General features: G+C 36.1%; 1 protein-coding gene across 1 annotated transcript; it reads left to right on the top strand.

Moving 5' to 3' along the window:
* The first annotated feature begins 3,808 nt into the window (after positions 1-3,808).
* LOC144427271 (uncharacterized) lies at positions 3,809-7,329 on the top strand. The gene is made up of 6 exons (XM_078116166.1): positions 3,809-3,828; positions 4,120-4,149; positions 4,579-4,709; positions 5,035-5,313; positions 6,286-6,500; positions 7,138-7,329. The coding sequence occupies exons 1-6, from the start codon at positions 3,809-3,811 to the stop codon at positions 7,327-7,329; spliced, it is 867 nt and encodes a 288-aa protein (XP_077972292.1).
* Positions 7,330-17,484: the final 10,155 nt, after the last annotated feature.

A 17,484-nucleotide genomic window follows, 5' to 3' on the forward strand; every position in this document is an offset into this window, starting at 1 on the left:
ATGTCCTGAAAATAAACGCACAACGCTTCGCTGAGCGTTCACACACAATACGAAACTTATTTCATCAATACCTCATTAGGAAAAAAGAGTCGTATGTCACGACGTGCCCCACTGGCCTGGGAAACACTGTATTGAAGATCATGTTTGGTAGTCATTTCACAGTTCGAAATGAGTGCACAAACAAGGCCATGTTTGGTCCTGATATGACCTAGTGATTGTTTTGCATGAACTTAATCAATTTTTTGAAATTCTGTAAAGTCGTTTAGTGATAATAAAATTCTTTCGGAAATTCGCAGTTTTGAAAAATGACACAATTCGACGTGTATGAAATCATATATATATATATGAATGATATAACGGAAGTGTGCTAATCAAATTGGGAGTTTGAATTTTAGAGGAAGTCTCCATGTTTGTTTCGCACCGAACGTGGCTCTACCCCAGCAGAAATAAATATATCTCTGATTTGGTATAGACTTTTCACATTTTACATCCTGGGTTTAGTGGCGGGGATGGAATTTTAAATCAAAGATCCATATAGGCAATACGATAAGGCCGTCTTAATGAATTTCAATACTTCATAGTTGGCGATTATGCGTCGATCACATCAAAATTTTGCTTGCTGATTTCAGAATTTCATCAAATCAGGAAACAGCGATGTGAAAATCCCTTTACCCAGATATCCCTCCATCTTCAATGTTAGACCACGTTCAAAATTCTCGATTTTTTTTTATTACGTTTTTAGTGCGGAACTACAAACGTAATAATTTGTTTTCGATGCAGTTTTATTAAAATAGTCTAGTATTGTTGTAATACACACATACACTACTCAAAAAGTACCAAAGTGGGAGGTAGCACATATAGTCAGCTATTGATCTATTAAAGATTGAATAACAAATATATATATATATAGTTGGGGAGAAATTGAGGGATGCAAAATAGGCGAAGTGAGAAATCGTAAAAGGTTGGGAACAACTGCCTTATTCGATACCAAATTCTATATTTAAACTGTTGAGTCAAGACAGTACGATTCCTATTCCGTGAAGTAATAAACTCTGATGAGTTAACGTTTGATTGAACATGAGCTAGAATCATACACTCGCATATATATTGTCTTGTGTAAACGAGAAAAAGCCAAATTCTCAAAAGTTTTCGTGTCACGTCACCAATATGTTGCAAATAGGGCCTGTCATTTCCGAATAGCTGATGATGTCAAAATCAAAACGAATATCTTTTGAATCGAATCAATTGTAAAATACTTTAAAGATATGTAAATATATATATATCAAGTTTTTTTTGCAATAGACACCCAAATTGATGAAAAAATAGAATCGATGACTTGGACTGTTCGCTGAGCGTTCACACACAATACGAAACATATTCCATCCATAACTCATTAGGAAAAAAAGTCGTAGGTCAAGAGGGGTCCACCGGTCTTGGAAACACTGGATCAATGATCGTGTTTTAACAATCATTTCAAAGCGTCCGAAATCAGTGCACAACCGAGGCCATGTTCGGTCCTGATATGACCTAGTGATTGTTCTCTATGAACTTTGTTCAATCTTTTTGAATTTTTGTAAAGTCGTTTAGTAATCATAAATGTCTTTCGGAAATTCGCAGTTTTGAAAAATGATGCAATACGACGTGCACGCTTTCATACGTGAACAATATAACGGAAGTGTGCGTAGAAACTAGGGATTTAAAATTTTAGAGGAAGCCCTCATGACTGTTTGTTTCATAAGTACTATCAAAATGTAAAATTTCAACCATACAAACACTCGATGCACTTTTTATAAAACGTTCTGGATATCTGCACTGAAAGTGCCTCTATGCAAGCATAAATCAATATATATATATCTGATATTATATAAACTTCTCACATTTTTACAACCCGGGTTCCGCGGCAAGGATGGAATCTTAAACCAAGGATATGTATACCCACTGAATATACATGAATATATATATTAGAAACTTTCAAAACGACAAATAAAACTCTAGTGCTAGTCATACAACCCGACCCGCCAAGCCATTTAGTATGTCCCATGTCAACAATTAGATTTTTCCCCATCAATCATAAATTCGAAGCGACAGTTTATGTTTGAAAAGGCGCTCACATGGGGAAAACAGGTTGTTTTTTGCTCTTGTGACTGCGTTAAATCTCCCGCCGTTTGCCTGGTGCCTTTATTACTGTAAGGCTAAGCAATAGCCGCATTCGCTTCTATTGCCTTTCCTTCGTGGAAATCCTCTCTGGGGTGAATTTATACGAGAATACCGGTCTATGTCGCTATGTCCCATCTTGCTAAGGTTTACAGAGGATCGTGTTAATGGACTTACAGGGTGTTCATGAGGTCTCGTTGCAATTTGTCATGAAGTCATTTCTTTTATGTGTTAACCAGGTTTACTTATTTTAATCCGTGTTAATTTATGTTTTTAAGACTTGAACACCCTTACCAAATTAAAACGTATACATGCTATGTGCTAAACTTCGTCGGTGTTATTGTTACACCTGCGCATTTCGTAACGAGGGAAGGGCGATTTAGTTAGAAAATTAAATATACCGTACAGTTTTTCCATCTCGATTTTAATTTTCCTGTAGGCCTACATTGCTTCAATTTCTCATAATATATTACAATGGGCTAGCTGTTACAAATTGTCGAAACTATTCAGGGTAGCGAGAATACTCTACATATTGTGCCAAACCTATATTATAATTTCCCTGATACATAGTACGTGCGGAATTGAAGCACCAATCAACGTGCTGTTTTATGAGGATAGAAAGAGAGATGCGCCTACTAAATTCACCCTATTAGTGACGGAAAGCATTTTTTCATTTTTTTTTTCTAAAAAAAAAGAGAAACATAATTCTCTTCTCTTGCTATGAGCTGTGAGTAAGCTCGCGTAGAATATGATGCGTTGCAAATAGTGTTTTTTATCACTCTATTGCAAACCGTATAAGGATCTGCTTTCAAGCAAAGAATGGTCGGCATAGTCTTCAAAGAATTCAAAATGGAAATTCCTCTTCGAGTTTTTTTTATCCAGACTCCTCCTGATTATCGAAGCTTTTTCATTAATTAAAGGTTAGTAATATTTCAATTATAACGTGAATGATTTTTATTTTGGATTGCTAGAATATTGTGTATTGTACTGCAAGTCTTTTATTTTTGATAGTGGGCGTTGCCACTAACATGATTTAACGAATCGGTATCAAGGTTTTAAATAAAAATAAAATCTTTTTTTTTCAACGAAATAGCATATTGTTAATTAATTAAGCTGGTATAAATAGCAAAAGTTAGACTATGATCTAACAAGATCTTTTAAGCTACTTGCAATTTCGTTGAATGATATCATGCCATTCCTATTTATCTCTTTGTAATTGTTTTCACTTTTATCATGATATTAGGAAGTTAGCTTTGTCATCTCTTCCAGTAATCATTGCAGAATAAGTTACGATATGCAGCCAATGAGTTTGTGTTTGCACTGGCGCAAACAGGCTCTTTAATAGGTGTACTATAGGCCCTTAGATAGGCTACTGACAGTTTTGTCAGGTAAAATAATTCACACAAAAGTTCTGAACAAAGCTTTGGACAAGCTGTGAAAGTTAGTCTCTAGTTTGTGGATATACAAGATCAATCGATTAAAATCGTCAACTATATCTGTCTTGATTTGCTCTGGGGTTTAATGTGTATTGATGATTGAGCAAAAAAAAATACTACAATTTGTATTTAAATAACTTGTTACTTTGTAAGGCAAACAATGTTCTTGAGGTGTCGTTGTTTTATCTAACTATATATATTTCTTCAACAGGAGAGAAATGTTGGGCACCAATGCTTTGTAACAATATACCTGAGTGGAAAGTATTTCGGGCATGCGAAATGGTAAGATATTCATGGCAGCTTCATATCACAGATTTATTTGTTTTAAAAAAAAATTATGACTGGCGACATTCATAATATATGGATCATTTACTACACTTTTTTTTTAATTTAAAAATATTCTAAACATTATGCGCGCCACAAAACGGCCTTATGTTGTCACATAAATTTTAATTTTTTCACAAATTCACGAGGTTACAGATAAGTCATTTTTATTTCTCATTTTATAATCCTTTTTTTAAGAATGAAGAATTGAGAAACAGAAAAAAAGCTTTCGAAGGTTCGTAACATAAAGAACAAGTTAACAATTTAACTGTGAGCCCAATCGAAATTGATTATTTTATATTTCTTCATATTAAGTTTCCAGTTTTATCAAACTAGGCACTACAACTGTTGCGTAAGAAATATATCCCCCAGAATTGCAGTCTCCCACTTTTGGTTACCCTATCCTTTTCGTAACAAAATATTTCAAATCTTAACATTTTTATTTTATATATCTATATAATTGAATATGGTTTTGTCGAATCGGAAACTTTAACAATAAAATCTTTTTAAATGAAATTCTAAAATTGAGAAAAAATATATTTAGTTCATCATATTTTTCTAAAAAATATTTTGGAACTAAATTATTTCGACCAAAAAATGGTTGATCAACTAGCAACGGACTGGTAAATAGTTGGATGATTAAACAATTTTCATTTATTCATAGAGTAAATCAACCAGTTGGCCAGCATGATAACCCTCCTAGAAGGAAAACTGAAAACCACTACAGCAAGGACAACAAAAAACAACGCAATATACACCTCTGCCACAGATGTGAAAAAACTACCAAGTCACAAGGTAAACAAACTCTTCTTATTTCATTTTTGGTTGTTCTAGGCTGGGAGTGTGCAACATTTTTATCCTCGCGTGCTCTATACCCAACTGTTGCACCTGATGCAACCGGGCCACCTGTTGGACAACCCTGTTTAAAGCAGTCGATTATTATTATAAATATATTTTTTTTAGTCATAATATGAAATAATATTTAGAGACGCTGAATAAGTCGTTCGTTAATGATTGTGTAAAACAGAGGATTTTAGATTTTAAATTGTCGACTCCTTACGAAAATTCAGAAGTGCATATCAGTTTTACAACCTCGTTTTTAAAATACATTTTAACACAGAATTCGACAGCATAAAGACCTTTTCAGTCACCACTCTAACTACCCATGCAAAGTATCCTTCGACAACTGGCGAAGCGTTCTTTTATTCTGCAAACAGCGTTACGTCTTCCACAGTGCCCGCTTCGACTAGTCGTGCAAAATTGTCTTTGACAACTCCCGAAGATGCTGTGATTCCGCAAACTACATTTGAGCCATCTGTGCAAACTACATCTGAGCCATCCGTCCAAACTACATCTGAGCCAGCTGTCCAAATGATTCCGTCTGGATTTACTGAACAAGGTCTGTTTTGTTTAATAAATCTTCAGGTTTAGTTTCGATTTGTCAGACTTTATATATATATATATATGGATATTTTATATGCATATGGAACATTAAGCGGGTCTGGTATAGTTTAGTACCACATGCACTTCTAGTTGGCCTAGCTCAACAATTTTTGAATATGTCAATCCTGACCCCCACCTGACTACGTCACCGAAAAATTACGTCATTTGGACGTCACAGTGGCGTAATAATACCCAAGTATGCGGATGGTCGTCCAAAACGCGCAGACGATCACCCGAAATCGAGCAAGCTATTTCTCTCGTTTTCTCGTCACAACGATCACCATAGGAGGGAGATCGCCGGCCTTCGATATCGGCGGCGCAGATGCCATTTCGGGCGATCGTTATTATACTTTGGCAAGCCATATGACGTGATGGTTACGTCGTAGTCACGTAATTTTTGGATGGTGGGGGTTATGAATAACATATGCAAAATGTCGTTATGTTACGCCCACTGGAAGTATTTGTGTTACTAAACTATACTAGACCCCATTAAACAAGCTGTATATTTTTTTTATACAACGTATCTATACACTTTCCAATCTAAAAAAGCTTCCACTGCCACGTAAAGAAATAACACTGCTCGGAAGTACAAGAATATTTTCGATTTAGCATTGCCCACTCAATTTATTACACCATGTGTGATTTGCTGGTCATGGTATGATTCTAAATCATTTTCACATCTAAATGGGATCTATCAAAATTGCTCGTAGTTCCCTCGCCATTTTATTGTTAATACCTAATCAATCCATAAGGTTTGACCAAATTTGCAAATATCGATGTCAACCAACAAAGGCCAAAATCTAGAAGCCATCATCGACAACCGATATATTTTTATTAAACTGCAAACTGTAATCAGATATGCAAATACACGACGACACATTTATAACAATTCATATGATTCAACAATTGCTAATTATTTAAATTATAGATATCGTGCGCTATGACGGAAGAATATTCATACCGTTGGTGTCTGAACAGGTTCTTAAAGCATCAGCGATCTACAAATGTCCGCAACTAAGAGGGGAACTGGCGAATATATACAACCAAGATCATATGAACAAGATAATGACATTCATTCGTGACAACAAGATGGGCGGGTATTCATGGAAAAGATTTCATCTCGGCATGACATACGACCCTATTGTAAGTTAAATATAAAAGTATTGTCAGTAATGCTCCTAACTGCACATATCGCTTACTTTAAAAAGAACAATGTAGTAGTGTCATAATATCTAGCAGTTGGTAATTTTTGTCGGATTCTTTAGATTTTCGCTCCAGATTAGACTCTGCATAAGACTTTACTCGGGTACAGAGAGATTGGTGGATCCGTTATCATTCCTGATCGACTGTTTGTTTCATTTGTCTAATACTGATTGAGATAGTGAGCATAGGCGGGTAAACAATGACACTAACCCAGATCTTCGAAAAATGATGCGAATAAGTTGAAAGTTGAGAGAATCCATAAAAATTGTTAAATACAAATTTTGGCGCTCCCGAAGTATGTGTACCAAAATGACGCACAACCCGAACCCCAACATGGTACAATACTATGTTCAAGTTGTGCGCCATCTTGGTACACATACTTCTGGAGCTCCCAAATTTTATAATACTCAAATACCCAATATTTATTAACATTTTTTTATAATCACATTTCTCGTTATCTTTGTGACATAAGATGGCAATATAGCGATGAAAAAGATGACAAATTCCATAATTGTTGAAATAAATCAATGTGTTCAAATATTTAAACACTTCATATTGTTCAATTTCATTCCTTTAGAATCAGGTTCTTCGTTTTCGCAACAAAACTGTGACATTGCCACGTGGTTTTAAATGGTACAGAGGGTATCCAGTCAATGAAAATTCTGCTTACACAAACATGTATATCGAGATTGAGAAGGTTTCAACAAACCCAAATCAATTCATTTACAACTACGCAGATTTAATGAGCTACGTCCTGTGTGAAATTTAACTTTCTTCCAACTGTTATAGCAAACTGTCAGATAAAAAAAAAGATGGAGCAATTTTTTTCGTATAATTAATGATAACAATATGAAAAGTTGTTCTATCAACTATGTGAAGAAACTAACGAAATGATTTCTGCCAAATCGTAAAAATAAAGAATACGGGTTTCAGTTTGTACATTTGTGGAATTTTTAAAAACGTGATAAGGATGAATTTTCCCGAAATCCGTCATTTTTGGCAATGCTTCATATCTTCAATCTTAACGAGGCTTTGCCGAAGCTTTCAATCTTACGTGGAAAATAAAAATCTGTGTGAGTTCAGCAAGAATACGCTGTTAGACCAAACACGGTTCGAAGCCGAGATATATAATCTTTTGTAGCAATGTTAAAGGGCGCAAAGTACGGCCATGTCGGCTTTTAATAACTCCGCGGACTTTTTTGAACCCCCGCACATATTAATCTGCCTATGTAGTTCACATATACTTGCTTATCCAATTTTACGCTAACATGCTCTGAACCGAGCTATTTGGTATTTGTACAACTAATATAATTGCCTCTCAGATTTGGTTTGGGATAGGATTACATTTTTATAGTAGAAAACGAAATGCCGATGATTTGGCAGTGTTGGCAGTGGGATGAGGCTTTGCTCGGGTTTTTCTTGTGCACGGAGTTCCATATTGAAATTGTTAGAATTGCGTGAATTAAATTCAACAACATAATGGCATTTTCAAAAAAATAAAATCAGTATCCAAAATATTACGCTAGAATGAAAAAAATATTAGCTTCAATAGTTTCTTTGAAAGTTCTTGAAGTAAATAAGATAGGCAGACTCGGGTCGCTCTGAGACTCGAGTTAGTGTCGGCAAAGATCGACATACAATAGCAAAGACCTTCATCGACGGGACGGTGAACATTAGAAGGTTGTTGTTGTATCTATGCAAAAGGGACAGGACAAAAACTGCACACGTCAAGAAGATGGCCATGGAAAGGCAGCATTTCGGGGAAACGCAGCATTTCGGGGAAACGCAAACTTCAAGTAGCCCTTAGTCGTTTCTCAACCTACTTAACTAATTCAATAAGTATTAGTTATGAATAAGGCTACTGACGCGTCACCGAAGAATCAGTCCAGAATACCAGTCCTCACGTGGAAGACTCCAATCAAGAGACCACGTATCGCATGTTTATATGTGATACTTTCAAATACATTTATAGAAATAGTGTTAAATTGGTTCAAAAAAGGGAGGACGGGTCTTTTCAGGGAGAAGGAAAAGAATGAGCCTAATTAAACAAACCCGAAGGAGAAAGAAAAATGTCAGCGAGGCGGAATAGAAACTCCGCCAAGACTTGTTGGAGAAACAAAAACTTTTTGCCCAAATGCAACGCGAGTTACGGAGCGCCAAAAAGTGATTTCGCAACAGCGCCATAATGGAGCTATTGACTGTGTCGAACTCCTTCGGGATCGCGAATAATGAGAAAGTGATCAATGACTTTGCAAACAGTTTGAGAAAGAAACCCTTGTTTGAAATACATAGGCACTGCGCCAACTAGATAAACAACTGAAGGACGAAATAAGGGAAGACTTAGACTGTTCCGTAATCTCCGGGCTAGATTACCCGAATTCCCCAGGATGATAATGCAAGGCAGCAAGCGTGGGGCGATGTAGCAAAGGAATTGCAAGAGTTCTGGAATTTGGAGTTTTGGATCAGCAAGCGGTTAAAGCGACCGGCAGAAGCGGGAGATATTCGAGATCTTCGACCCATGCTGTAATGTCATCAAACCTCCACCGGTGAATGTGTATAACATACACTCAACAGATTAGGGGTTCGTGCCCTCTTTTGTCATAGAACGAGAAGACGAATCGTTACACTCGAACCCTTACTTTCCTAAGAATGTTGATGATGAACGACTGGCGAACAGTCTGAGGAATTCCCCCGTAACACAAGTGGATGGGCATCCTGGAATAGAAGGGACCCGCCTCAGCGGACGAGAAATCGTCTGCTATGACAAGCTAAAGAAGAAACTGGGAAAGGCATGGGAAAACCTAGTCAAACTAAAGAAATATTTGCCCCGGATCGTTTATTACGTGGCTACTGACTAAAAATGGCTGCCGAAGAAAGCGAGACAAGAATTTGAGCTTCTACGGTGTCACCCACAGACAGGACACCACAAGAATCCCAAGAAAAAATATTATAAATTCTAGTGAGTTCTAGCAAAAGAATTCGACCCAAATATTGCACGCAAGTGCATAATTCTCATGTGATATGATGAATCACCCCTATTTTACATGGATTTTGCTAGAGGTATCGAGCAAAGACTGGTTGAAGTGTGAAACCTTACAAATATGATCTCATCAAACAAAATATACAGCTAACAGCAACCTTAAGAGACTGATAGTTAAATTATTAATAATAGTTTAGAAGTGTAATTTGTTTATGCTGATTTAAATTATTGTAATATATTGTCGAAAGAAATAAAATTGTACAGGTAAACCTTTCTGATCCTTGGCTGTTATATCAAATTAACAGAGATCTCAAACTCAACTGAACACGTAACCTATACTATATTCTGTTTGGAGTCAGATTAATACATAACTAGTTAATTAGTAGTCAGGAAACAAAATTTACGCTTCACGTCGTGACCCCGAATCTTGGGATTTATTACCATGGATCATCGCCAACAATCGTAAGTCTTTTTATTTATTATATAGATAGTTTGGTAGTGCAATTTTGTATTGTTAAAATTTTTCTTGTATTATACTTATTGAACCTTGTACCTGTTATTGCTTAGTGTGGGCCAGTTTATATTGTATATTGTACCGTATAAGATAAATGCCAAATTTACAAAAAATGTTTACGCGAAGTAAAACTCGTAAAACAGAGAAATTAGGTGTAAATCCTTATCAGTTAACACATCTAACTCCAGAAGTGACCAAAGGAAATGACCCACAATTCGGACTCCAAAAATTGAACATTTCTGAACCTAATTTAATTGGAAACGAAATAGACGATAGACATTGGCTGAGCTTGCATATGGTAGAACACTAAGACTCCCAGGAGACTTAGTGGAAAGTTCTAATATAAGTCAGAATCTTGACACATACAGTTATGCTTCTAAATTAAAACGTTTTTTTGGAACTTTTGAAGCTCTTCCAACGAGGAAGAAAATAATGAGTAATGTATATATTCCACCAAAGTTATTTACATGTAGTCACGTATTTCAACGAATAGATCACGTAAAGAAATCTTTGCAACCCAATTATCAAGGGCCATATGAGGTTATATTTCGGAATAAAACTTGTTTTACTATAAAGAAAAACAGAGGAATTGAAAAAGTTTCCATTAATCAATTAAAACCAGCCGAAATTAGAATTTTTGATACAGATACAGAAGAACTTTCTTCTACTAAACAAAATGATTTTCCTTCTAAAATAGAAAATTCACCGGTAAAAAAGATTGTTACTACAGATTATAATAATGAATCAAATTTTTCAGTGGTTACGAATCCGACGAGAGAGGAGACAGAGAAAACCAAAGAGGATCAGAACAAGACCAGGTATGGCCGGACAGTACGTCCTCCAATCCGGTACGGTCAGGCGGCAATGTGCCAGATCGAAGAAACCGAAGTGTAAAGGACGATGATAAAGTAATCTCCCGGACCGATAATTATGACAGAAAACTACTTATAGTCTACGTGAAACATGGGGAAGTTGTTGGAACAGAACATATTGCAGACTTTAGGTATTTCTGTTTCTTCTTACTGCTGATAATTTTTTGCAGTCTACCCTGTTTAAGTCTTCGAACAATGGAAATTTCTGGGTATCATTGCCAGAACGACAAAATAAATCAAGAGTACGATATATCCGATCATATGGTTAAATGTCAAGCTAAAATTTATCATGCACCAAAATTGCATACCAAAATTCAAATTCGAGCTTGTCAAACAAGCATAACGGAATGGCGAAGCCATTTTTTATTTTTTGGGGGCTAAAACTCATTATACTAAAATAATACCTGGCGTACCAACCGCCAAACAAAATTGCCGAAACTGGTTTGAAACCCGCGAATCAAATCAGTTTGGTAAATTTGTTCAGAAAACTAATAATTTGTGGGAAACAGAGAATAAGCCGGTCATAAATTATAAATGGCCTACGGCTGCTTCGGGAGCAACCGAAAACATTGCTCTAATATACTCCTATGTAATGTACGACCATTTAAATTCGAAAAATATATTTCCACTAGCTGACAGCGCAAATTGCTCTGTGAATCAATCTGCCTGTCAAATTGGCAGTTATACACTTTTATTTGACGATTCAAAATTTGAAATGTGCCCGAATAAAATGGAAGAAATAAATTCCTCGCTAACCCTGCATATAAACAACACTAACCAAGTGTTTGCTGTAGAATTGGACGAATTACATATGACTTTTCATTCATTTTCAAAATGTAATGAGTTGACGACCAGATGCTTTGGCAGTATCTTCTGTCTAGAAAACGAACTTTTGGTTCAAGCTAATAATTGTAGTTTCTTAGAGAAAGTCGACATGATCCGCAAATTTGCAGATCATCCCGACATTTCGACAGCTCTGACATTGATGATACAAAATGTCGCTGACTCTCAAACCGAGTTGTCAATGAAATTATAAAGCCAAATTTTTAAACTCGAATGTAACGCTGAACAACTATTATCTAAAATCTATAAAATCTTGGCGAAAACATACCCTTCTGACGTTTTAAATGAAATTCTGGGGACAAACAACTTGTTTGCAGTAAACAGAGGAGACGTAATGGGGGCCCTCTGGTGTCAACCTATAAAAGCGACCATTTTAAACAGCCTAAAATTACCTAACAACCTATATTCTACACGTCCTCTGGTTAATTATACTGATATATCTAATAACACCGTGATGGGCCAACTTTTAGGCTCTGGAAGACTTATTCCAGGAATTCATTTTTACAGTACCGAACTTCTAGAGTTTGTTACGTTTAAAATAAATAGCACGTATTATAGGTACCAAAAGGGGATCCTGCAAAACATGACCTCCAAACCCAAAAAAATCCATCCGTATCTTACAACGAAAAAAATAACTCCTTATGATATAAATTATCTTACTTCATTATCTAAGTTCTTTGAAAACGACTTATCCAGTACCAATGATATTGATTCTATGTTAATGTCTATAAATCAGAATTCTGCATTTACCAGAAGTCTGATTGATTATGCGAATTCTTTTAATGACGAAAGTGAAACCACTAGTGCAAATCCTGCACTCCCCTTGAAAATGCTAGCAAAACATATTACGAACATATTGATATCTTTTTTTAGTGGTATAGGCAATAAGTTTCTTAGTACTGTAATTTTAATAGGACTAATCTTGGCTATTGTATTTGCATATGGCAAGACTCTGACTCGGACTGGTAGTGGAGTCAAAAGCTTGGCCGGTCGAAGATTGAAAAGAAAGCTTCTTGATGAACATTCATCTACTTCCGAAAGGCGTACAAGCGATTCTAGAGATCATGAAAGTCAAAGATCACCAATCCATCGCCGTACCCGCTCTGATGACCGAAACGGCAATCGTTCAAGAGAAGGGCCCGGGCGTTCGTATTTCACCCCACGGGTCACTCGTAGCCAAGCCTGAGCAAGAGGTGCTCCTGCATATGGGCGAGGCAAATCGGGAAATGCGCAACAAAAAGCACGCGCAAGAAGTCCCATTGAGCAGCCCACTACGGCTCAACCCAAAGCACCGAGCCAAAAAGGGGCCGAAAGTAGCCTAAATGAAAGTGCGAAAAGTTTAATGGCACGAATCGCACCAGGAATGGCACCAGCTGCCGCCAAATTGGGCACAGCAAGCCAGACCAAAAATGTGCAGATTGTATCTCTGTCGTCCGATAGCGACAGCGGTTAAATAAAAATTATTGCTGGTCGTGCGACAAAAGACTTATGACCTGATGAATGACAGGTTACGTAATCGAGAAATTATAAACGAGAAATATTGAAGTACTCTTTTCTTGCTTATTTGTCGTGCTTGCATTGTCGCCCTTATGCACAAAAACAAAGTGCCGCTTTTCATACCAGTTTTATTGTTTCACCCGTGTATCGTGTCTTACGAAATCATGAAAATATGGCAGTACCGACCTCTTTCCATTTTCAAAGTCTATAGTCTTGCCTTTCTTTTCTGCTTCGCCTATTTATTGTACGTTATATTTCACTATTTTTTCTCGTCTATTTTTAGTGTATATGATATTCATGCTTATTATTATTGAAGTGCCTTTTTTCCCCATTATTTTATTGTTTCTTGTTTTCGTCTAATTATCATGCTTTAGAGTTAGTTGGGGGAGTTTAATAATTTTTTTTACAAATCCCTAAATAACATTCACTGAAAGTATTTAAAGACCTGAATTTTTAACAGGAATAACCACTGATAACGCAAATAGCAATAAAGCTTTCGTCATTAAAAGAACCGTTTTGAAAGTTATTTAATCTTTTTTTAGTAATGTCTAAATTAATATAATCGTACATTGAATAAATTCTACTTACAAACAAATTTTAAAGTCGTGTGAGTGAGAGGAAGGTAATATTAATATGTTACTCTTACTCATCCACGCATTTTGAATCACACCAAAATAAATAACTCTTGAAATAAATTATACAAACAAAATTATAAAATTAAAATTATATGTGTTCCCCCCTGATGTGTCTTTATCAATGTTCGATTCCAATGTTGCCTTGATTTTATTACAATTAGTGCTTAAGTAACGTTTTATTGTTTTTACTATTTGTGTATATATCTATCAATTGCAGTTATCTTTATTGCTTTATTAATTGTGTAAAAATCTATCAATTGCTGTTTTTGTGACGTAATATTACTGATTATCTGACATCCAACAGTTTTTTTTGACTTTACGTTATTGATTGTTTTACATCTTATATTGACATTTCAATTTTATTGTTAAAATTTTAAATTTGGACCTTTGTGCTTTATTGACATAATAATTCCATCATCATATTGCAAGAGAATTTAGGACTTATACAATTATCGGTTAATTTAGTATGTACCTTTTAAATATTTCGCATGTGGGCTCGGGAAAGTGTAACAAATTAACCAATAATTTTGGATGGATTATATCAATGCTAAATATAATTTCTGACGTCATAAAATATTATAAATTCTAGAGAGTTCTAGCAAAAGAATTCGACCCAAATATTGCACGCAAGTGAATAATTCTCATGTGATATGATGAATCACCCCTATTTTACATGGATTTTGCTAGAGGTATCGAGCAAAGACTGTTTGAAGTGTGAAACCTTATAAATATGATCTCATCAAACAAAAGATACAGCTAACAGCAACCTTAAGAGATAGATAGTTAAATTATTAATATAGTTTAGAAGTGTAATTTGTTTATGCTGATTTAAATTATTGTAATATATTGTCGAAAGAAATAAAATTGTACAGGTAAACCTTTCTGATCCTTGGCTGTTATATCAAATTAACAGAGATCTCAAACTCAACTGAACACGTAACCTATACTATATTCTGTTTGGAGTCAGATTAATACATAACTAGTTAATTAGTAGTCAGGAAACAAAATTTACGCTTCAAACTCACTGCAGGCCAGTGCCCATATACCAGCGAAGGTTTTCACTCTCGGGACCGAGAGAAATGTTACAAGAAAGGCTGTGCGTTAAATGTGACATAGAGTTCCTAAATGAGGTGATGCGAGGCAGTGAAAAGAGCTATCGTTACGAAAAATGGCCTGGGTTCAGCCTATGGCCACACAGAAGGGTGCAAATGTACGTGGATGTGAATGTCCGCGGATGCAAATGTATGGGAGTGCAAGTTTTTGCAGGGATGTAAATGTCCGCGGATGCAAATGTATGCGAGTGCAAATTTTTACGTGAATGTAAATGTCCGCGGATGCAAATGTATGTGGGTGCAAATGTACGTAGATGTAAATGTCCGCGGATGCAAATGTACAGGGGTGCAAATGTATGTAGATGTAAATGTCCGCGGATGCAAATGTATGCGGGTGCAAATTTACGTGGGTTCTAATGTTCATGAGTGCAAATGTACGTGAATGTCAATGTCCGCGGATGCAAATGTATGCGGGTGCAAATTTACGTGGGTTCTAATGTACATAGGGGCAAATGTTCGCGGGTGCAAATTTACGTGGGTAAGAATGTCCGCGGGTGCAAATGCTGCAAAAAAGGATTGCTGGACTCGTCTTCGCAGTAAGGTACGGTAGTTTGCGTATCCCAGTGGTCGGGAAATCTGTAGTAATCTGGCCGGGGACGCTTCACTGAATGAATTTTTTTCCGACATTTGACCCCGGAAAAATTTTCACATTCTAAAATTTTCGGTGTTTATTTTAAGAGTGGTTTCGCGAGTTGTTGCCTATAAAATGAAGTATTTGCTTCACACTATCATTCTAATTCATACCATTCAACAATCTGTTTTTTAAAAGTACCGGTAAAGAATTTTAGCCTAGTCTATCACAGCTATTTCTACACTAATTTTTGATCACTGTAATTAAACTGAAACTCCTAGGAGGACAAGGTGACCATTTATTTAAATTTCCGAAAAACAACTAAAAACTAACAAATATAATTCAAAATCGCGGTAATGTTCACGACCACGCCTGAAAGTCTGTCTAAGTGAGGAATGTGTCTGAGCGGATGCGAAAGGGGGTACTGTTACGTTTATTTTTGCATCTTGCTGATTAACCAATGTCACGAAGTAAACAAGGAAGTCTTTGCCAGGGGAAACATCCAAACGGCGGTTTTAACGATGAATTAATTTTATATACTATCTACGCTCGAGGAGTATATTACATTTTTTTACGTAACAGAATTTATCGTGAGACGTTTGGGCTAAGTTTTATTATATCCTAAAAATTATATTGAACAGCTACTCGTTTAACGAGCCTACAATTTATTTATAATTACACAAATTGAAACACGCAGAAAAGTTGATGCTGAGGGCAGGGGTTCAATCGCGCAGTAAATATTCGAATATATTGCAATGCAATAAGGAAATCAAATTCATATTCTATTCGAGAGATTCATCACTGCTTAATTTTTGTAAGAATGTATCTTCTTAAAGAAAATCTTCATCGAAATTTCTTAAACCATGCGAAAATATTCACTTCGATGTTTGGAAGTACATATTTGTGCGAACAATTATTTTTGAAAATGAACATTACAAAGAACAAGCAAAGAATTAGTATTAGTGATGCCCATTTAGAGAATCTTCCAATATTGGCGTCGCAAAGCTATCAAGCGTGATGCAGCAACAAGACAGTGTCACATCAAATGTCATTGTAATAATTTTTTAATAAGACTACTGAGTTGAGTTCACGAATTGTCGCAGTTTTTGCACGATGTTCCGTTTTTAACTTTCAAAAAATGTATGCGATCCGCAAAAGATTAGCAACCCTAAATTTTGTCCCGCGAGCGACGTAAAATTTGCCGACGCCTGAGCCACCCGAGTCCACAAATTCCAAACAAATGGCTGATTAATTCTATGGACTGGTGATCGGACTGGAGGACGTGGTAGTATGGGGAATAGGGGGTGAATTTTACCAAAGACCGTTATATATCATGTATTTTGGTGAAGGTCATCAGGCTGTACGAATGAATGAGATACCTAAATCATTAATATAAGTTTTAACAAATTAATTTGTATATACTGTATAAACTATTGTAGGGGGGCGATGGTACAAAAAGTTTGGAAACCACTGGAGTAGACTATCATCAAAGCGTGCCACGGATTGTAAGGTGACGTTGGTGAAGAGCATAGTGAGTGGACGCTAAGAGGTAACGATGTCGCGTAGGTGAGCTCACCGTCGTCGGCGACTGGCTGAATTCCGTTTGCCCATGGCTGATAATGTCTCTGTTTCAAAACGCAGAATCGTATAATATAGTTTTTTATCGAGATACTTAATTAATAGGAAAGTTACTTCACTTGCACTAATCGACATTGTTGTCACGGGGATGATTTATTCAGTACAATTTTTACGTGTTTCCAATCTTACGAAAACCATGACTTCGTAATGACTTGTTTTGCATGATTGTCATATATATTTGTATTCCGGACCTACGCGCGTGTTTAATTAGCAATGATCGGTCTGAATTTGTGTTACTGAATGTCATAGTAGGATAGGTCGC

This window comes from Styela clava, chromosome 9 (genome assembly GCF_964204865.1).
Source record: "Styela clava chromosome 9, kaStyClav1.hap1.2, whole genome shotgun sequence".
Lineage (NCBI taxonomy): Eukaryota > Metazoa > Chordata > Ascidiacea > Stolidobranchia > Styelidae > Styela > Styela clava.

What these genes read in the sequence shown, in the direction of transcription:
- LOC144427271 (XM_078116166.1), top strand. Translation starts at nt 3,809, where the DNA reads ATGTTGGGCACCAATGCTTT. An exon ending in AAAAACTACCAAGTCACAAG is followed by an intron (nt 4,710 to 5,034) that starts GTAAACAAACTC and finishes ATTTTAACACAG; the next exon opens with AATTCGACAGCATAAAGACC. An exon ending in GCATGACATACGACCCTATT is followed by an intron (nt 6,501 to 7,137) that starts GTAAGTTAAATA and finishes TCATTCCTTTAG; the next exon opens with AATCAGGTTCTTCGTTTTCG.